Below are 22,330 nucleotides of genomic sequence, written 5' to 3' on the forward strand. Positions count from 1 at the left end.
TCACAGGGTTTTACATCAGCTCCATCAGAGGCTCGGCACGGTGGACGCAGACGACCAGACAGCAGCTCTGGAGTACGTAACATGTTTTATTTAGTCCAGTCTGGATGCATAATTTAACGTTTAGTGAGAGTTACTTTGTGTCTGGTTTGCACTAATAATAGACGCCTTTCTCTAATTGTTTTGTGGAGAAAAAAAACATGTTTGAAAGAGAGTTTTTATCAATGCAACATCCTGTGCTTGAGCAACTCATCATGAAAAGATAACAAACAATTTTAGCATGGTTTTATTCTTGAATAATTGTAGGTTTTGCACATTCGCCATTTCCTTAAATTTTATTTATGCATTTAACTGGACACTTCTGTCCTTGTTTTATCTGATGCAATCACATTTACCCACAAGCGCACTCCTGTATGTGACAAATTAAATCAATTTTAATATTTGTTTAATTGTTACAGGATGTTTTTTAAAACAAAAATAGCTTCTTAGATGTGAATTTGCTAATTTTCATAGCCTTAAATGTCAGTAAACATGAATATTTTTGCACTGTTTTTCAGAGAAAAACAAGGAATGAATAAGAAAACTTGATGTCTGATTGATTATAGCTTACGTTTTATAGAACAAAAGCATTAATCGATTGAGAAAATATGAAGAGGAGTTGTGTTTATGTTGCAGATTAGAATAACAAATATGTTTAAGTTCTGTACCGAGACAGAAAAGTTCACTCTGGTTGTTAAAAAGTTTGGAAATTACACAAAAAAAACACTTTGATTTGAATTATATCACTGCTTTTTATCTGGTTTATCTGTTATTTATTTCCAGTAGAATTACTGTCACACATTTTAACAGACAACCGAACGTCTTTTGAAATATAAAACCCCTTTATTCAGTATTGGAAATGAATTTATTTTGCAGAACAAGTACAAAAAGTCTGATTGTCAAGTGTAATAAGTTTAATCTGAGAATTACGATCCTCCTCAGTGTCACAGCGACACCGTGTTTGACATCACAACTTATTAATTCAGCTGCAAAACACACTTACAATATGCTGTTTTTATAATATAAAAACACGTCTTTCTGCTTTCTCCTTGGTTTTCTCATTTATTCCCAGCAACTCTCTCTCTCATGTGGCTCTGACCTTTGACCTCGTTACCGTTGGACTGAATTGAAACAAACTTATTATGAAGTTAAAGCGTCTCCTCTGTGTGCCTCAGGTACCTGGCGAAGCTGCCGTTCATCGATCGTACTCGTGTTGGAGTCTTTGGAGAGGTTCGTCTGTCAGACTGTGAATTAATCAAAGCTCTCAGCCTGAAGGATGAAGCCGTATCGGCTGCTGTGTGGTCTGAAATGCACAATGAGGCTTCCTCACGCTGTTTGATAACTTTATTAATTCATGAGGCCAATCGTTAACTTGAAATGAAAGATTACTGATGATAAAACATGTATGTAGATGTTTCACATGCTCACTGGTAACCTGGTTTTGATCGTATTTAGGATATAATGTACTAGAAACATACATTATGTATCTCCCCTTGTGCACAAATCTCATATCATCCTGGTTCCTAATTGAAACTATATGAAGCTAGTTTGGTTTCTGCATTCCCAGCTTGTATATTCAGGTTAAAAATGAACATAGCTGTGTGTAGTAGAGCGTATTTTTATATATTCAACCATCAATAAGAGCTTGTTTTCTGCTCCTCCGACAGGACTACGGCGGCTTCCTCACACTGACGATGCTGAAGTCGACTGAGAAGCTGATCCGATGTGCAGCAGCTCAGGCTCCCGTCACCGACTGGTCCATGTACGGTGAGCTCATTTAAATCACACTTCTCCTCTCCTTCTTTAAAACACACTGCAGGGACATGGAAATATGTATTACTTCTGCTGCAGCGCTGACGTCTTTATCCTACATGCGGTATTGTCTGGGTAATGTGACTTTAATTATCCTTAGGTTCTGCTTTCGGGAATTCAGGCTTATTGAATTTTTTAGGATGAAAAGCTTTCTTCATGTCTGGGAGTCGACGGAGTATTAAAGCTGAGGAGCTACTGCTGTATGTGATTACAGTTTAATAGACTGAAGTGTGTCTGTAAATCTTCTGCTTCATGTGTTTCCTACAGAGCGGAATAAGGATTTTTCACTCAAAACACACATTTGAAACATATTCTCTCATGAAACATGTAAAATATCTTTACATGCAGATTGAACAGAAAGAAGAATCAGTTTTATGATAATGATTAACTGCAGCTCAGACATTTGTTTTTCTTCCATCTTTCTTAAAAACAACCTCTTTTCTTTTCCAGCTTCTACCTTTTCGGAGAGATACCTCGGCTCACCTTCAACTGAGGAGAACAGATACCAAGTGAGCAGCTTCTACCCATCATCCATCTGTTGCTGGGCTTGTTTTTGTCTTATTTTATGTCCCAAATCGTATCTTTTCCAGCAGCCAGACACATAAAATAAAACAAAGCTTGTTCAGGCAGCAATAAACTCCCTAAACTGACACCAAAAATATGAGTTTCTGAATACATAACTTTAAATCCTACATGGTGTTATCATCACATCATCGCCAACTGCTCCGCTGCACCCAAAACAACAACTTTATGAACACATAGAAGCAGAAATGAAATGAGATAACATCTGCAGACTTGACAGTGGATTGTAGAAGCACGCAGCCTGACCTCCCACGGCTCTCAGTCCTCTGTGCCACGTTTGCTATCATCATAATCACGTTTACTGGTACATTTGACTTTATCTAACGACCCAGTCACCAGAACAAATGTTGGCAATGTACAGTATGTTTCTGCAGACCTCGGGATGCGTTGAATGTTGACGTTTCTGAACCAAAAATACATTTCATATCAGCCTCGTATCACGCTTGCAGAAATGCACAATTCCACGTGGTTAACGTTGTGAAATGATTGATTAACTTTAGGTTTAATTCAACGTATCTGTGGTTTGCAGAAACATACAATGCCAACATTTGGGCTGCCAATTTATCTGACACAGTGCAACGACTAAGCTAGTGATAAAAGTGGAATTATGTCTGTTAATTTACCATTTTGATTCGTTAATATGTACCTGCACTGTTAACACCACACAATGTAAAAGTATCCTGTTTTTAGAGTCATTATTATGTGTAGCGGAAGTATGATCTGTCTCCTTTCGACCCTTGAGGTTTATCTTGTGACCTTTTGGAGGGGACCTGACCCACATGTTGGGTTTGGGAACCATAAATTAGTCAGACCACACTGGAAAACAGCGAGGAAAACACGCCTGGTTGTGTGGATTATTGATGCAAGATTTTGGCAGCAGGAATTATCAGAAAATCAATTTTACCTCCAGACTTTAACGGAGCCACAACTGAAAGGCTGCTTTTGTTTCTCTCCACCAAATCTCTCTTGTTTTTAGGACGACGTCGAGGTCACACAGCTCTCTAAATGAAAACACACTCTGCTTTGGTCCACTTCACAAATCAAACAGTTACAAATAAAGAACAAAAATGTGGCCACGAGCAAATCGTGTCCTTTTGCAGCAGCGAGGAAAAACACACAAACAGGAAAATGCCAGAGGTGTAGGCTAAAAAGAAATTACACAATTGTCCTCTACGTGAAGGTTGCAGTCAAAGTGTGTTTTCCCTCCTAAGTGGGTTGCCTTATAACTGGGCCGGCTATTTCTGTGCCTCTCCCAGCAGGAGGGGTAGGGGGGTCCTGCTTTTTAAAAGACATCCAAAGAGGAAGAAATGTGGCACGATGTGATCAGACAATAATCAGCGGGACATCATCACTCATCCTCGGAGACTAAAAGAGAAGGTTATTAAATGTTGTTGTTGATGTGCGGCGGCCGACGAGCCGGAAAATCTTCCTCGTTTGAATCCCAACTGGGAACGAAAAGTGAATGATGAGATTGAGAGGTGGAGATATCCTCTAATATAACAGCTACCATCCACACTCCCCTGAGCAATGCATCCAAATGCAATCTGGCTTCTTGTTGCAGAGGGGGAAAAAATACTCTCCAGTTTCTCTGCAAATGTGAGCATGAATTTTCATTTACAGTTCGGCTGCTCCGCACTACAAAAGGCCTTCAAAACACCCTCCATGACCTTTCCAAGGGTCTTTATCTGTTATAACCGTGACCGTGATACACTGAACTTGAACTGTCAGCAGTGCAGTCTCCACATTTTTCTGCTATTTTTAACGTTTTCTCAAATAACTTTTGTGCAGAGACGTTAACTTTCTAATAACACGCCGACATATTTTGACGCAAATGTACATGCAGAACAGGTTTTACTATATGATAGTATGTATTATTTAATCAAATACTTTTTCTAGTAGGAGGTAGGAAATTTTCGAGATCAGAGTTGTCTTGAACACAGCATTAGTTTCACGGAAGAACGTATATTACCAAGAAGTGAAAATCAGGACTGAAAGCGACTACCGGACGCCAGTAAAACGTCCGCCTACATAGTGCCGTACAAAAGTAAAACTAAATCATTTCATCTACCGAAATGGCCTGTGTTGAACATTAAAATATAATAAATATAATAAGCGTTTTCAGTCCAAAATGGTGGCAGCGGCTGTTAAAAAAACACTGGAGTTTCGTCTCTTTGCTTCTTTTCTCTTTGGTTTCACAATCACAACAGGAAATACTGTGTTTAACTACAATTTTGAGATACTTTACTTGAGTATTTCCATTGTATACTACTTTATACTTCTACTCCACTACAACTGTTGTTGCTTTTCAGATTAAAAGAACATTTTAGGAAACTCTCATGTCTTAGGTTTAGCATAAAGACTGGAAACGGGGGGAAACAGCTAGCCTGGCTCTGTACAAAGGTAACAAGTGTGAGTGGTATAAATCTCATTTAACTCTCAGCCAGAAAGAGAATATTTCCCAAAATGTCGAACCATTCCTGTGAGATTTTAACACTTTAAATTACAATTTATCTTCCAGGCATCCAAAGTCCTGACCAACATGAAAGGTCTGCAGGGAGGAACTCTGTTTCTGGCTCACGGCACTGCAGACGGTACGCACATCATCATCATGCACACGTCACATTGCAAAACATAAGCTGTAACGTGTGTTATTAAAGGCAGGCTTCTGGTTGTGTCCTTCTGAAATGATCCTCTCAACATGATGCAGAGCGCCCAAACTTGACCTTGATGAGAGCCGGAGCTTTTATATCCAGCAAATTAACCCCGGCGACACTTATTTGCACGTCTTGTTTGTTTTTCTCCACAGCAAACGTTCACTTTCAGCACTCAGCGGAGCTCATCAAGCACTTAATAAAGATCGGAGCCAACTACACTATGCAGGTAAATACGGCGCTCTCTTGTAGTAAAAATCCTCTGTTCCAAACTGCATAGGAAAAACTGTATTTTTATACCCCTTTAACTTGTACTTTTTTGAGTTTTTAGATTACCTTGTGTGTGTTTATATCGTCTTTAATCATTCATCTCGTGTTTTTATTCTATTTCGGGACAGATCTACCCAGACGAGGGACACTTCCTGTCAACACGCAGCCGCATTCAGCTTACTCACTCCCTAATTGGTTATTTTAGAGGATGTCTGCTTGACGCATCATCATTACTCGACCAACAACAACGGGACGATGAGTGAGGTGTTTATTATTACTGGACCGTGTGTGTGTTAATGAGTGTTTGTGCCCTTGGTAGACTGAGTGTGTGTGTGTGTGTGTGTGTGTGTGTGTGTGTGTGTGTTTTATACCTGTAGCACAACGTTTGACGGACAACACAAAGCTTCTTCTCAACATATCAGATATAGTTTCTATCACCTCAGTAGAATAAAGCTCCTATAGTCAGCTCTGATGCAAATAGAGGTCATTCAGTACCTGACATATTGCCTCTCTCTCACTGAGATAACAGAGAGAAATGTTACATGTTTGTTTGATTTTAAAACTCTTTAAGATGTGGGGGAAGTTTGGAGGAGGTGATAAATTTAGTCTTTCTTTTTGATGCCAACCCGCCCTCTAAACCATGACAGGCTTCTATCGGCACAGTCTCTACAACATGTTGTGAAATTAACACAAATTCTGATGCAGAGAGTTTTTTAATGTGCTATTTTCATGCCTACATGCAATATAAAGGAGGGATAACAGCAACTTTTAGCAAGTTAAATAACTCTGGTTCTGAAAACTCAGCTTCAAATTTTAAGTATGTCTGTACAACATTAAATATTCATAAATAAATAAGCAAAAATCAAAGAAAAGCATCCTTATTATCCATCAATCAAACTTTTTATAGCACCTTTAAGTGCTCTACAGGTGACAGACAAGCTGATAATAAGACAGCACAAATGTAAACATTAAAGCAATTTGAGAATAATATAAAGAAGAAATACGAATGATGAAAATGTAATAAAAAACCCCAACTAGATTAAAGAAATATATTTAAAAAATACAATAAATAATACAAAATAAATGATTAAATAAAATAAATATAAATAAAATAAATAAGAAAAAATAATAATAACAAAATAAAATAAAATTAATAAAAAAATGTGTTCAGAGTCAATGTTGCTTAATCCTGATTGGTGCACGAAAGTGTGTGAAATCATCATTTCCAAATGTCTTTTCCGAAAAGTATGGAGAAAAAAAGCACAAAAATGTGGAATAATACAAACTTGTCTAACTTTATTGTTAAAATAAATTAATATAAAAGTAGGAAAAGCAAAATTTTCAGCTTTTCTTGTGCAGACACGTTTCTCACCTTGTTTTCATGAAGCATTTTTCCGACTTTGCACTCATTTCACAAAATCTTGTGAGACCAGACTGCCTTTGCTAAATACATTTTACTTTCAATTCTGCCTGTCAGTATGTGTTTCTTTTGCCTAGTATTTCATAAATGGATTATATCGATTATATATCGAGCTCTTTCTCTAAACATAAAGTTTTTGTTTTGATGCATCAACTTAAAAATGCACATTTTGACATCACTGATCCTCCATAGATCCCTCTATGGGAAAAGATAATAAATTTATTTAATTCAAGACGAAGCCTGACAGCCATGATGATGTCAACATTTCTAAAACTTGCATTAACTTGCAGAGGGAAAACATGTGTAACCAACTGAAAAGCAGACACGGTTCGCTCATCATAAACCAGTTTGTCATGTTAAGTCTTGTATATTTCTATGTGGGGCGGCTTATGGTGACAGATTTGTGAAGTTATTAAACCTTTAATTAGACAGCAATAGTGCTCAACAGATGTACAGTTATTTATTTATTTATTTATTTGACAAGTAATTACATTTTTTTTCTAAAGGTTTAGCTTAAAGGGACAATAAGCGATTTTGTTGTCGTCCCACAGCACAAAATGTCGGCTGTAGCTTAATGAGATTGTTCAATACTCTGATGGTTCGTGTCCACAGGATCCGTCATTTCCACGCTTTCCCATTCATTTTCTACCGGTGCCTTCAAATGAAACCTTGTGTTTACAACATGAGAAGTCGTGTTCACATTATGATTGCCGTTTAAGTCGTGAGAACGCCGCTGCTAAGCGACGGCAATATTAACGTTACTGTCGGCATCTAGCAGCCACAGAAAGATATAATGACGGAGGAAAAAGATGAGGCCGTTGGGTAAATCAACATTCTCCTCAGACATGTTGTAAAATTACGAAGAAAAACAATATATACGATTTAAATCAGGTGCCTAATGGCAGCCCATCAAGCGTCCAATGCTGGGAAAAACGCCCCTGTGGACACGTACCAAACAAATCTGCAGCAGGTTTATTGCAGTTTTTTTTTATAAATATATGGCAATATACGTGCGTTGAATTTTGGCTGTAATGTAGCCATCTATCATGCAAATGTCATGTCATGTTTTAATAGTTGCAGGGTATTATTTGTTTAATTTTCTATGGTTTTATATTTTCTACTGGTTGCCAAAATGTTCCTTTAAATCCCTGGCTGACAAAACGTACTCATGTTATTTTTCTTTTGTTTTATGTCCTAATTTATTTATTAAAATGCGTCAGGATGAATTATTTCAAGTGCAATTTGCTCTTCACTTTTCCAACTGCTTCATTTTTTGTTTTGGAAATACTCCCATCTAATAGTGCTGCAATAAAAGGCGTCATAACATAACAAAAGAGCGTTCCTCACTGTGATTACGAGACAATTACTGTCGTCCATTAATCACAGTGATGAATGTTAGAGGAGCCAACATGTGCTCCGTGTCTGGAGTTTAATTTCCAAACTGCCATCAACACACACGAGAAAGAAAAATAACGTTCAATCTCAAATTGTGATAATCCCCTATAACACATGGCTACCGGTTGCCATGCCAACGTGTTGGGTAGCCTTGGATACAGCCACTCTTCTGGCTGGTGATGCAACATCTTCAAAGAGTCGTGTGCGTCTGCTTCACAGCGAAAGGAAACCCACCTGCTGAACCGTCCCGCTGTCTGTGCTTTGTGGCATTCAACGCCGCCGTATAGAGTCCAGTTTAAAGAAACCAGTGTGTGGAGTCATGGTTATTGTTTCTATTGGGGTTTGTACTGTGAGGTCAACTGGATTTGATTTTCTTTGGGGGGGAAACATTGTGGTCAAGGGATGAGTGAAGAAAAGCTTATTGTATTTTTTGGCTGTTTTAATATTAAAGAACAATGAATGAGGTATGTTTGAGTCTTGTTTTTTAGGAGTTGGAGAGAATTATTATTTATTATTTATGTAATTATTGTTTCCTTTGTGTCTTGCAGTGGTGGAGGAAGTACTCAGATCCTTTACTCCTACCACTATATGTATATACGTACCACCCTCCTTCAGTTCCACACCAGATTCTTTACTAAGTGACATTAATGACCTTTCTTTTTCATTTCTAACCTGTTTGGACTGACACCTGCTTTAATTACAAGCACAGTAAACCTTTGCTGTGTCCTAAAGGCATAATACTGAAAAGTGACAAGTGTCTTTGTGGTTGATTTGTATTTCTTTGTGGTTATTTTGCATCTCTTTGTGGTTGTTTTGGGTCTCTTTATAACTGTTTTGTATCTCTTTGTGGTTGTTTTGTCTCTGTATGGTTGTTTTGTGTCTCTTTGTGGTTGTTTTGTGTCTCTTTGTGGTTATTTTGCATCTCTTTGTGGTTGTTTTGGGTCTCTTTATAACTGTTTTGTATCTCTTTGTGGTTGTTTTGGGTCTCTTTATAACTGTTTTGTATCTCTTTGTGGTTGTTTTGTCTCTGTATGGTTGTTTTGGCTCTCTGTATGGTTGTTTTGTCTCTCTGTATGGTTGTTTTGCATCTCTTTGTGGTTGTTTTGCATCTATTTGTGGCTGTTTTGCATGTCTATATGGTTGTTTTGGGTCTCTTTGTAACTGTTTTGTATCTCTTTGTGGTTGTTTTGCATCTCTTTGTGGTTGTTTTGTATCTCTTTGTGGTTGTTTTGTCTCTCTGTATGGTTGTTTATGGTCTGTGCCTGGTCTGTTCAGTAATCCATCCATGACTACATGTAGTATATGCTGCACTGATGCAGGTGTACACAGCGTTCCTGCTGTTATTCTGCTGTTACGGTCATGTCCAGACTGTTTGTTGCTGCACCAGCCAAACCTCCGCCTCATGCACTAAGCTTCAGGCATTGTTAACTTTACCAAGACATAATGTTCATGTGTTTTTGTTGATGAAGTCTAACTGTAAACCCATCTGTCCTGAGCCTGCTATGGTTATATATGGTTATGGTCTGGAAATACCTCACCATGTTCTTTTTAAACCCAAACTGAGAAGAAAACGTCATGAAATAGGAGACAAAAACCATTTATCTCTCTCTACGTCCTTCGTGACCTTTATAAATCCCCTGTCCACGCAGCCTAGACGCTGCTCAAATTGAGCCTTAATTACTTCAAAGCAATTACAGAGCCAAGATGGAGGCCTCGTCCGCCGAGGAAGGGGAGGAAAAAGTCCGGCAGCAAACTTCACAAACTATGAGTTAAGACCTGAACCGAGAAATAAGTCTGTCTCTGGAGGTTCTGCTCAAACAAATCTATATAGAGGGATGTTTTTGTCTGTAGCAAAAGACTTAAATGAGCTTTAACTCAGAGAGCAATCACAGTAATTAATCAGCACAACACATATAGATTTAACTGCTTTTTAACTGGAACTATGCAGAAATACACATTTATTTAGCTGGGGTTGTCCGCATACTTTCGTCCACATAGTGCATGTATGTGTGTGTTTCTGAATATTGTGCATTGGCCTTGAGATGTCTCTATTCTTCCCTGTTATTTTCCCTACAGTGTGGTTGTAATGAGTTTTCTCTCACAGTAACGCTACACTGCCACCTGGTGGTAAAACACCCAAGGCTCACCCTAAACTAAAATACTCCATTACAAGTAAAAGTCCTGCATTTAAAACCTTACTAAAGTAAAAGTATACCTGCAAAAGTAAAAATAATCATCATGCATTGTCAGTGTTTTACTATTATATATGATTAATTAATATTGCTGCTGCATTCATGTGTATGGTACACCTCTCTCTCAATTCTACTTTGTTATTTTTCATATAGTGGTGTCGCGATACATCAATATAGATGATAACTGTGATATTTAAAAATGAAATATTGATATTATTAACACATATATTATATAATTAATAATGATTGTAGACTCCCTACACTAATATTTTGAGTGTAATTCATTTGCCAAAAAAAGAGACAAAACTCACTATAAACAATGTTAAAGGTGAATTTGTCGGATTTGTTTTCTTCAATGTTGAGATACTTGTACTTTATTTGAGTATTTCCATTTTCTGCTACTTTATACTTCTACTCCAGGGAAATATTGTACTTTTACTACATTTATTTAATAACTTTACAGATTCAAATTATCAAAACATAAATCAACTAATAAATGATGTATTATTATAGATTAAACTACCGAAGTCATTAAAAGCTCCACCTTTACCAGCTGCAACATTAAAGTGATGAACACATTAATGCATCAGTTATTATAAGACAATAATGTAATATAGATTATTCTGCATAATGAGGACTTTATAGTATACTAAAATATACTTTTAGTATGTATTGATGCTGATACTTTTGTACATTTGTATTTGAATTTAGGACTTTTACTTGTAACAGAGTATTTCTACACTGTAGTATTAGTACTTTTTACTGAAGTAAAAAGATCTGAGTACTTCTTCCACCACTGGTTATAGTGAATTATTTTGGCCACGTTAATCGTGAAATAGTGAAAATCTGATATCTATTTTATTTAGAAGTATAGTACACTCTTAATGAAATACGGAAAGTGTTGCTGTAAACTGTTTTATTTAGAAAAGGAGGTAAAGGCACATTCTCTCTCTCATTGGAGAGATAATTCCAACACGGAGGGGTCGAGTTGCTCAGCAGTAACATTAGTGTTTCTCAGAGGTCTATGAACTGCACATTAACACTCTGACTGATTAAAAATAATAAATTCTTTACACTTTCCTTAAAACGGCGCGTTTATTATAATGTTACACTTCTGTTTTTTAATACTCCTCCCCCTCTTCTTCTTCGTCATACGAGTCGATGCCGACCTCTTCGTAATCCTTCTCCAGGGCGGCCATGTCCTCTCTGGCCTCTGAGAACTCTCCCTCCTCCATCCCCTCTCCGACGTACCAGTGGACGAAGGCCCTCTTGGCGTACATCAGGTCAAACTTGTGGTCCAGGCGAGCCCAGGCCTCGGCGATGGCGGTGGTGTTGCTCAGCATGCACAAGGCCCTCTGCACCTTAGCCAGATCTCCTCCGGGAACCGCAGTGGGAGGCTGGTAGTTGATGCCGACCTTAAAGCCTGTGGGACACCAGTCCACAAACTGGATGGTGCGCTTGGTTTTGATGTTGCTGATTGCGGTGTTGACGTCTTTGGGCACCACGTCGCCACGGTACAGCATGCAGCAGGCCATGTACTTGCCATGGCGAGGGTCGCATTTCACCATCTGATTGGCTGGCTCGAAGCAGGCGTTGGTGATCTCAGCCACTGATAGCTGCTCGTGATAGGCCTTCTCTGCTGAGATAACTGGGGCGTAGGTGGCCAGAGGGAAGTGGATACGAGGGTAGGGCACCAAGTTGGTCTGGAACTCCGTCAGGTCCACGTTCAAGGCTCCGTCGAAGCGCAGGGAGGCGGTGATGGAGGAGACGATCTGGCTGATGAGGCGATTCAGGTTGGTGTACGACGGGCGGTCGATGTCCAGGTTCCTGCGGCAGATATCATAGATGGCCTCGTTGTCTACCATGAAGGCGCAGTCGGAGTGCTCCAGGGTGGTGTGGGTGGTCAGGATGGCGTTGTAGGGCTCCACTACAGCTGTGGACACCTGGGGGGCTGGGTAGATGGCGAACTCCAGCTTGGACTTTTTGCCATAGTCGACTGAGAGGCGCTCCATCAGGAGGGAGGTGAAGCCGGAGCCGGTTCCTCCTCCGAAGGAGTGGAAGACCAGGAAACCTTGCAGCCCGGTGCACTGGTCAGCCTGGACGACAGAGGTACAATTTATCATTTAACACACACTTCTTATCAAGAACATACTGCCTGCTGACAGAACAATGCTTCCTTTGTTCTCTTTCATTCAAAATTGTGTTTTTTTCAGTCCCAAGTTCATCCCTTTTCTCACCAGTTTGCGGATTCTGTCCAGTACATTGTCGATGTGCTCCTTTCCGATGGTGTAGTGACCGCGGGCGTAGTTGTTGGCGGCGTCCTCCTTTCCTGAGATCAGCTGCTCGGGGTGGAAGAGCTGGCGGTACGTGCCACTACGAACCTCGTCTGGAGGAGAGAAGAGACGGTAGGATAGCATTTTAATACAGTTTTGATTTGGGGCTATAAATAAAAAAATATTTAAACTGTGCTATTACCTATTTTAATGGATCCACAGCCCTAATTTAGAGTTGCATTTATTACTGTATGTATTATTAATTCAATATAGTTTTTATGCCTGGGAGTGTATCATGGTCTTACAGGGATAAAGTTGTATTGAATTGAAGAAGTCTTGTTTTGTGAACATAAAGTTTGCCCAAGATAGAGTAGTTTATTCAAATAGTTCATTTGAGTGTTTTTACATTTTAAAAGACCAAACTTGTAGTGAAACGTGAGACTTTGAGTTCTGATTGGCTGATTCAAACTGAAGTGGCCAGAAATAAAACTTTACTATCGCTTGAAATGAACTTTGGTCGAAATATAAATTCATATAAATGACAATGACTTCCTAGTTAATATGGGTAATGATCAGCTAACTTAATCTTTATAGATTTATTGTCTCCCAACTCCTTAAATTTGAAGTTACTTTGCCAGAAAACCTCTCATCCAACACCCTCATCTCCTAAACACTAGCTCCCAGGTCAGATGATTCTGATAATTACAACTTCCTCACCGATCACAGTGGGTTCCAGGTCGACGAAGATGGCCCTGGGGACGAACTTCCCCGTGCCGGTCTCGCTGAAAAAGGTTGTGAATGAGTCGTCGTAGCCTGAGGGGGGCCTCTCATTGGGCATTGTGCCGTCTGGCTGGATGGCGTGCTCCAGGCAGTACAGCTCCCAGCAGGTGTTGCCCATCTGGACGCCAGCCTGGCCGATGTGGACAGATATACACTCGCGCTGTGGAGGAGAAAAAAGGAGATTCTGTACTGAATACAATATGATTTAGGGATATTTAATGTTGCTTTTAAACCTGTCTTGACCCGCTGAAAATGACAGTTGAGCGTCCCAAAACAAAAGGGTTGGGTCAGGACTTTCCCACCTCTTTTGCATTATCACATTATTTGCGTCACAACCTGATATTCAAATTTGCAAGTTTGCATCTGCGAACGTTTGCTGAAACCTGTTATTTCCACATATCCTTAGCAAGTGGGATGTGACATGTCAGGTTAGGAGTCACTGATCTAAATAAGCAAGCGGTGGTGATTACCATCTTCTTGTCAGAGTATCTGTTGGGGCCAAAGAGCTTCCACACCCTCCTCAAGTATTTCTAGCTGCTTGTAAAGGATGAGGGCGGAGGGCGGAGGCGATGGTTGTGTTTATGCTGAGGACTCAAACAAGTTTGGTCTTATCGTTTGGGAGGGAAATTAAGCCTGAGGGAGCTCAACGTCGTCTGTCCCGTTTGGTTAATTGGCGCGTCACAAAGAGGTCAAGGGCTACATGCTTGAACTATAGCCACAAGTATGGATACATGCTTGAACTATAGCTAAAACGTATGGACACATGCTTGAACTATAGCTACAAGTATGGACACATGCTTGAACTATAGCTACAAGTATGGATACATGCTTGAACTATAGCTACAAGTATGGATACATGCTTGAACTATAGCTTAAAGTACGGATACATGCTTGAACTATAGCTACAAGTATGGACACATGCTTGAACTATAGCTACAAGTATGGATACATGCTTGAACTATAGCTTAAAGTACGGATACATGCTCGAATTAGAGCTTAAAGTATGGATACATGCTCGAATTAGAGCTTAAAGTACGGATACATGCTCGTAATATAGCTTAAAGTACGGATACATGCTCGAATTAGAGCTTAAAGTATGGATACATGCTCGTAATATAGCTTAAAGTACGGATACATGCTCGAATTAGAGCTTAAAGTACGGATACATGCTCGAAATATAGAGCTTAATGTACGGATACATGCTCGAACTATAGCTTAAAGTACGGATACATGCTCGAACTAGAGCTTAAAGTACGGATACATGCTCGAACTAGAGCTTAAAGTACGGATACATGCTTGTAATAAAGCTTAAAGTACGGATACATGCTTGTAATAAAGCTTAAAGTACGGATACATGCTCGAAATAGAGCTTAAAGTACGGATACATGCTCGAACTATAGCTTAAAGTACGGATACATGCTCGAACTACAGCTTAAAGTATGGATACATGCTCGAACTATAGAGCTTAAAGTATGATGTATGCTTGAAATAGAGCTTAAAATATGGATACATACTCGAACTAGAGCTTAAAGTAAGGGCTAAATGCTTGAAATATAGCTAAGAGTATGGATAAATGCTCAAACTGGAGCTTAAAGTAAGAGCTAAATGCTTGAAATACAGCTTAAAGTAAGGCATAAATGCTTGAAATATAGCTAAGATTAAGGGGTAAAAGCCCCCTGAAGCAGCTCGTGATAAGTATGAAGGAGGAGGAGGAAGAGGAGGGTCACATGGGAGCAGCCCAGTATGGAGATGGCAGCTAGCTCAGCAGCTATTTTGAGTGAAGCCTCACACAGACAGACAGAGACAGACAGAGACAGCCACTAGAGCCTGTTTGGACTGCAGCTCATATCAGACATAATAACTTCAGACAGACAGAGAGCTCCTTTAAAACAACAGCAGTTGGAAAGCTTCTGCTTTTCTCTATAGAGCTGCAACAGGATGTGAGAGAAGTGGGAGTGGTGGTGGTGTGTTGCAACAACATGCCACATTGGCTCTCATGCTCATGTTCTTACCACACGCACACTGCGAAAGTTACACTTCCTCACAAATGGCGGGGAAAAGAGAGAGAGCTTCCTGTATGTGGAAACTACGTCACAGCCTGAACATGGGACAGCAGACACACAGACGAGCATTGTGTTGTCTACAGACATACACTACATTTATTTACTGCTTTAAACTCTAATATTATGTAATCAAATGTAGAATAGCAGCTTTTAAAGGCAGCGTCACGCGCCACACCTTCTCTTTGATGTTGTAGCAAAATGTAGCAATAACAGGAAGTGTTCGAAAAGATACATTTATTGTTTTCAAACACTCCTTGTCTTTGCAAAGGGCGTGAAAACATTACGACACTCTCACTGTTTGCTTTTACGAGGGAACAAAGTCTAAAAAAAGAGGAACTAACTCTTTAGCAACTGTAAAAACACTTTGAGAGGTTTAGTCATCATGTGCCTGACCTCATGTTTTCTCTATAATGCAGCTTGAGGTGTGCAGGAATGCAGCAGCAGCTTATCAGCAGCGATGCGATGGCGGCACAAATAGAAATGTAAAACACACAAGAGGGCCTCTGGAAGCCACATCAGCATTCCCAGAACCAGCCGGGCAGCAAACAAGCACGCCCTCCTCACAGAGAGACATACGCACATATGGAAACTGTTAACCTTCAACTGGAGCTGGAGCTTCATGCCCTTATAAGCTGCTTAAAAATCTCACTTTATGTGCTTTAACGATGCCACAAAGTTATTCTAATAGCAGCAAAGTAGAACAAGTTGAAGCTTGTGATAGATTTTTGGAGAGAAAGTTTCGATGCAACAGGAAAACTCTCATTTTTACAAATTTTCTCCCTTAATACGCACTTAAAAAGTTGCTTTTCTTCTATAATAATAATAATACTCACCATTGTGCTGTTGTGATTGTCGTCTAACGAAGAGAGGTTGAAACTAGCAAGGTCTCTCACAGGACACCTATAATGAGATCTCTGTGAGTGAAGTACTGTCAGGGGGTGACACACACTCTTTTATAACTACTACAGGAGGAAGAGGAGGAGGAGGAGGAGGAAGAGGAGGAGGAGGAGCTGCAGCTTTGTTCTGGTTCAAACCTCACTGAGATATATGGCTTCCTGCTTGGCTTTTTCAGAGTAAAAGCAACGCCAGAGGGCCTCACATGATGTCTGGGTAAAGTTCATCTGCAAAAAAACAAGAGATTAAGTACATTTACTCGAGTACTTTATTCTACTTAATTCTAAGGAACTTGTTCTTAACTTGGAAATGTAGTACTTTTAAAAAAAAAAACACTTTTTACTACATTTATCTGACAATTGGAGATCAAAATTGTATGTACAAAACATATAATCAGATTAAATGCTATGATGCATTATTAAAGATGAAACTAGTATTTACACCTTTTACTTAAGTAAAAGTATAGTGTAAAAGTCCTGCATAATAAATAATACTTAAGTAAAAGTAGGAGTAACTCAGTATAAAAGTCCCTCATACTAAATAATACTTAAGAAGAAGTAGTAATAACATAGTGTAAAAGTCCTGCATACTAAATAATACTTGTGTAAAAGTAATAACATAGTGTAAAAGTCCTGCATACTAAATAATACTGAAGTAAAAGTAGTAATAACATAGTGTAAAAGTCCTGCATACTAAATAATACTGAAGTAAAAGTAGTAATAACATAGTGTAAAAGTCCTGCATACTAAATAATACTGAAGTAAAAGTAGTAATAACATAGTGTAAAAGTCCTGCATACTAAATAATACTGAAGTAAAAGTAGTAATAACATAGTGTAAAAGTCCTGCATACTAAATAATACTGAAGTAAAAGTAGTAATAACATAGTCTAAAAGTCCTGCATACTAAATAATACTTATGTCAAAGTAATAAGTGTAAAAGTCCTGTATACTAAATATTAATTAAGTAATTAGTTCATTCTAAGGTACGTGTTCTTAACTGGAGTATTTAAGAGAGAGGGAAATGTAGTACTTTTTACTGACTTTTCTAAAAAACTACATTTATCTGACAATTGGAGATACAATTTTACGTACAAAACATATGATCAGATTAAAGGCTATGATGCATTATTACAGACGAAACTAGTATTCACACCTTTTACTTAAGTAAAAGTAAAGTGTAAAAGTCCTGCATACTAAATAAGTAAAAGTAATAACAGTGTGTGCATGCTGCCAATTCTCTGGTGCTTGCTGTCATTTCCTTTTTCCTGGGTGTTTTTTTGTTTTTGGTTGGACTGCTGAGTGATTGGAGGGTTATTCAGTTCACCTATTGCTCAGGTGTTGTGCAGGTTGTGGGGGATTGGAGAGCAGCTTGGTGCATTCCCCTCTTGGCCCATCAGGGTGTGACGACAAATACCTTTAAAATGCAGCACTTTTACTTGCAATGGAGTATTTCTACATCATTATATTGCTACTTTTACTTTTGTAAAATATGTAAATACTTCCTCCATCGCTTTACATTTCCACAATAAACAAATAATTCAGGAATAAACTAATTTAAAATAATTTGAAACTTGAAATGATTCTCTTGTTGTAGCTGCTCACCTAAAAGTGTAATATAGTTTACAGCCACTAGATGGAGTCCTTATCATCTTGAATTTATTACCTCTACCATTCCCACACTACTGTTTTCAGTTTACACCATGATGAAGAGGAAATATCCTCCTATAATGTCTTTAACTGCAGAGGACTCTGTGTGGGTCATTTTAAAGGAGCAGGTCACAGGTTTTGTTTCAGTTGATGGATATTCTGCAACAAACCCTTCTCATTTGTGGTCTATTAACATGTTTCATGCCTCAAGACAACTTGTGCAAATCAATAATGCTCAGGCAGTAATAACTTATTTTAAATTTTAATGGGTGGAAGTTTTTCTGACACCTTTATTATGATCTCAAAGGAAATTTGGTTTTAAGACAGGCAACACACTGATGATAATGCACAGTAACAATCAATAGTCAAAGGTTTAAAGACAAAATAAATAAATAAATAAATAAATAAATAAATAAATAAATAAAATATTTCAAAATAAATATACATGTCAACAAAATTAAAATAAACAGGAGCAGATTCAGCCATAAATAGAAACACCATAACCATCCTGTATTTAAAAAAGTGAAAGATTAATTTACTATAATTTATTTATTTATTTATTTATTTTATTTTATTTCATTTTCTATTATTATTACCATTTTATTTAGGAGGTTGTAATCATTTTTCATAAGGAAACAATAAAAAGCATGATTCAAAAAAGATTATGACCAACACTAATACAGAGCCAAATGTATTTCAGTGTATTATAGCATTTACTAAATTATATGTTATATATTTTCCCTTTTTATTGAGCCACAGTCTGATTGTCTCATCCCAACTCTGTCCGGCTGCTATCGAGGGTTTGTTCATACTGTGAGTGAAAATATCCACTTATTTCCTTTAATGTGGTTCACATCTAATTTTTCTCCAATCAGTGTGATCAACAAAAAGCTACATACATGCATATATCACTGTCTGTGTGTTTATGTGTTACTAATGTGAGTCCAGATGTGTGCAACTTACAGCTGCAGCAATGAAGCTTTATGACACTGGGTATTAGGGAAGAAAAGATGCAGCATTTTTGGGAAAACACGTCTCTCAAATTCAGTTTTCAGCCCACATATGTTGTCGTCCACAGTGTTTGTGAACTCCAGCTGTCCATCACTCTTTACAGGAATGCAGAGCTGATCCAGGAGCCTTCAGAGGCCGGAGCTCATCTCACCAGGCCTTCAGCTCTGAATGTAAACCTCCTCATAATCCTCAAACAGTCCTCCAGAGCCTATATAGCCTCATCCCCTCAACCACTCAACTCCTCTTCAAACACTCCCCTAAGCATCTTTTCTTTTTCTTTTTTGGAAAGGAAAGATAGTTTAGCGATAGACGGATAATGGAGGTCTTTTTCAAGTGTTGTGTTTGGGCCTCCACCCCTCGGAGGTCCACAGATTACTTTTCTTTTACATCTTCCTCAGCGGTGAAACTATTTCTCCTGACAGTTTACCAGCTTTTCTTTTTGCACTATTCTTCTTTGCGATGGCTTGAATGTGATGAGAACACTTACAGCTGCAAAAAAAGTCTCAATTTTAAGTCATTTATTTGTAAGAACAAGCAATACATATGCAAAGAACCACACTGGGTCATGCAGATTAAATTTATTGAACATTAAAACTGTAACTGTACATTTTGTTTTGCACAAATCAAATTATGCTTTTAATTTTATTCCTTTTTCTGCAGGGAAACAGGTTGTCCAACACAGCAGACTAACACGTCTAACACGTCTTTGCCCAACACTTAGAGAAACAATATTTCTCAGGAGGTTTCAACACTTCTACATCTAAATGTACAAACAATTACTCACTCCAGCACCTAATATAAATGTGAATGTGAATACAAATGACTGTATTGTATGTTCCAACTATTTATGTGTGAGACTGTAGCATAAGAGTGGAATATTTATCCCTAATTTATAGGTGTAACATTATGCATCATTGTTTAAATTCAGCCAACACTGGAGGCATGCCTAGCCGATGAAATAACTGGACAAATCTTAATATAAAAGTCATGTTTTTAACTTAAAATTTTAGACATTAGTATTATAAATGTGTGCATTTTACACTGAAACTACACTACTACTACACTTGCAACACCAAACAGGAAGAGGGAGCTGCTTGTTTCAGACTAAACTGAAGTAAACAAACTTTTTGTGATGAAGAAGTGAAAAGTTTGATGAAGCAGCAGGTGTTCATTTGGATGAAAACATGGATGTATTTAGAGGATAAAAGGCATAAAAACAGCAGAAATAGCCATGCCACAGGTGTCAGATGGAAGCTGCTTTCTCCAGCATGGTAATTATAACAATATATTAATTAGATAATGTGTAAAATCTTCAATATAGCTCGTTTAAACTTTAAAGTCAGACTTTTATTTCTTTCTAAAGTGGAGTTTTGAAAGGAAAGCACCGAATAAGAGCCATGATTTGCAAAGAAAACAGCCTCCTCCTGACAATGAAATGTTTGCCTGATCACTCTAATGCTTGATAATGCAGCTCACAGGTTCCTCCAGGTGTTCTTATGCATACAGATGTGTGTTTGCTGCCCAGAGCCCCTGAGCCTGCCAGACTGCTCAAATACATCCCCACTACTATCCCAACAGACACACATATTGTATTCACACAGACCAGCTTGAAATAAAACAAATTAGTCAAGAAAACATGGATCAACTGTTTGATCAGAAACAGGTGTATTGCCAATTAAACAAAGTAAGAGAAAAGAATAATACATATGTTTCTACTCAGGATGAATTACACCAGTCTGTCTCTATGTGTCAGCCCTGGGATAGTCTGGTGACCTGTCCAGGATGTACCCGCCTTCGCCCAATGCCAGCTGGGATCAGCTCCAAAAAAGTTGGAATATTACGAGAATAAAGTCGTAATATTACGAGAATAAAGTCATAACTTTGCGAGAAAAAAGTCGTAATATTACGAGAATAAAGTCAATACTTTGCGAGAAAAAAGTCGTAATATTACGAGAATAAAGTCATAACTTTACGAGAAAAAAGTCGTAATATTACAAGAATAAAGTCATAACTTTGCAAGAAAAAAAGTCGTAATATTACGAGAAAAAAGTCAGAAGTTTACGAAAAAAAACGTAAAATATTACGAGAATAAAGTCATAACTTTACGAGAAAAAAGTCGTAATATTACGAGAATAAAGTCATAACTTTGCGAGAAAAAAGTTGTAATATTACGAGAATAAAGTCATAACTTTACGAGAAAAAAGTCGTAATATTACAAGAATAAAGTCATAACTTTGCAAGAAAAAAAGTCGTAATATTACGAGAAAAAAGTCAGAAGTTTACGAAAAAAAACGTAAAATATTACGAGAATAAAGTCATAACTTTATGAGAAAAAAATAAAATAGCACGTAAAATTACTACTTTATAATATTATGACTTTAATCTCGAAATCTCTGATTTATTTTTTTCCCTCAATGTGGCCCTAATACTCCGTCGTACCGTCGTAACATGGACCTACAACAATGATAAATAAAATTGAAAATGAAAACAAAAAAACAGTTATTCATTTCCACAATTTTTTTTAAAAATCCACAGGGAGCCACTGGAGAAGAGCTAAAGAGCCGCAGGTTGCTGACCCCTGAGATAAGCGGTTACAGATAATGGATAGATGGATGAATTACAGCATTTTTAATCAGTCAGTTGATTGAGCCGACATGTATAAAACATCACCAACCAAACTTAATTTAGCATTCCCAGTAGAAATAGTGTAACTAAACAAGCTTGTTGTGGATTCTTCTAATAATGTGATATGTTAAATCCCTTCCTCACAGTATTATAAAGTTAATAAATGAACTCTGGATTGGGGTTAAAACACTGAAGTGGGATATTTCCGATCGCCTGGGATCCTGAAATAATCCAACACAGTGATTCAAGTGTTCAGACGACTGTTAGCTGTTAGCAGAGAAGGATAACTTCAGGTGAAACTGAGAGACTCCCTGAAGGATTTACCTTCAGATATAATCCCTTCCAATTATTGTCTGTTGTTTGGATGACAGAAGATTTAGAGGAAGAGTTGCTAAGTGGACCCTTCATCATCCTGACTACAAAACATCCACTCATTGCTTTGCCTAGACAAAGAGTCAATTCATTTATAAACAGAGATAGTTCATCTCCTAAAAAGCTAATGTTTCTCTTTATTGTAAGCAATTTATTAACTTTTATTCACAATAATTGATCAATTAAATGTTATATGTGCAACAAACTAATTCATAACAACAGCTATTGAAGCATGTGATGGGTAATCTGTAATAATCTGTAATGGATTACATGTTGAAAGTATCCAGGGGTCACTGCCTGTAAATC

The 22,330-nt window shown here is 38.0% G+C and overlaps 2 protein-coding genes across 5 annotated transcripts in view; one reads left to right on the forward strand and one right to left on the reverse strand.

Annotated features, from left to right (window-relative positions):
• The window catches only part of LOC119483914 (inactive dipeptidyl peptidase 10-like), a 54,849-nt gene extending 46,216 nt beyond the window's left edge, over positions 1-8,633 (forward strand). For all 4 annotated transcript variants that reach the window (XM_037762403.1, XM_037762405.1, XM_037762404.1 and 1 more), the window contains 7 exons: positions 7-72; positions 1,212-1,266; positions 1,704-1,803; positions 2,299-2,357; positions 4,949-5,021; positions 5,237-5,310; positions 5,480-8,633. In XM_037762403.1, the coding sequence (XP_037618331.1) occupies positions 7-72; positions 1,212-1,266; positions 1,704-1,803; positions 2,299-2,357; positions 4,949-5,021; positions 5,237-5,310; positions 5,480-5,614 (562 nt within the window). In that variant the 3' untranslated portion in view covers positions 5,615-8,633. The remainder of the gene's footprint in view (positions 1-6; positions 73-1,211; positions 1,267-1,703; positions 1,804-2,298; positions 2,358-4,948; positions 5,022-5,236; positions 5,311-5,479) is intronic.
• A 2,624-nt stretch (positions 8,634-11,257) lies between these two features.
• LOC119483742 (tubulin alpha chain-like) lies at positions 11,258-16,459 on the reverse strand. The gene is made up of 4 exons (XM_037762144.1): positions 16,308-16,459; positions 13,349-13,571; positions 12,596-12,744; positions 11,258-12,454 (listed from the first exon to the last, which is right to left on the reverse strand). The coding sequence occupies exons 1-4, from the start codon at positions 16,308-16,310 to the stop codon at positions 11,480-11,482; spliced, it is 1,350 nt and encodes a 449-aa protein (XP_037618072.1). The 5' UTR covers positions 16,311-16,459; the 3' UTR covers positions 11,258-11,479.
• Positions 16,460-22,330: the final 5,871 nt, after the last annotated feature.

This window comes from Sebastes umbrosus, chromosome 24 (assembly GCF_015220745.1).
Source record: "Sebastes umbrosus isolate fSebUmb1 chromosome 24, fSebUmb1.pri, whole genome shotgun sequence".
NCBI classification, from domain to species: domain Eukaryota; kingdom Metazoa; phylum Chordata; class Actinopteri; order Perciformes; family Sebastidae; genus Sebastes; species Sebastes umbrosus.

Excerpts from the sequence above, each read along its gene's own strand:
- LOC119483742 (XM_037762144.1), bottom strand. Across the intron at positions 12,745-13,348 it reads CCTGGAACCCACTGTGATCG|ACGAGGTTCGTAGTGGCACG; the intron begins GTGAGGAAGTTG and ends TCTCTCCTCCAG. Across the intron at positions 12,455-12,595 it reads TGGACAGAATCCGCAAACTG|GCTGACCAGTGCACCGGGCT; the intron begins GTGAGAAAAGGG and ends TCTGTCGTCCAG.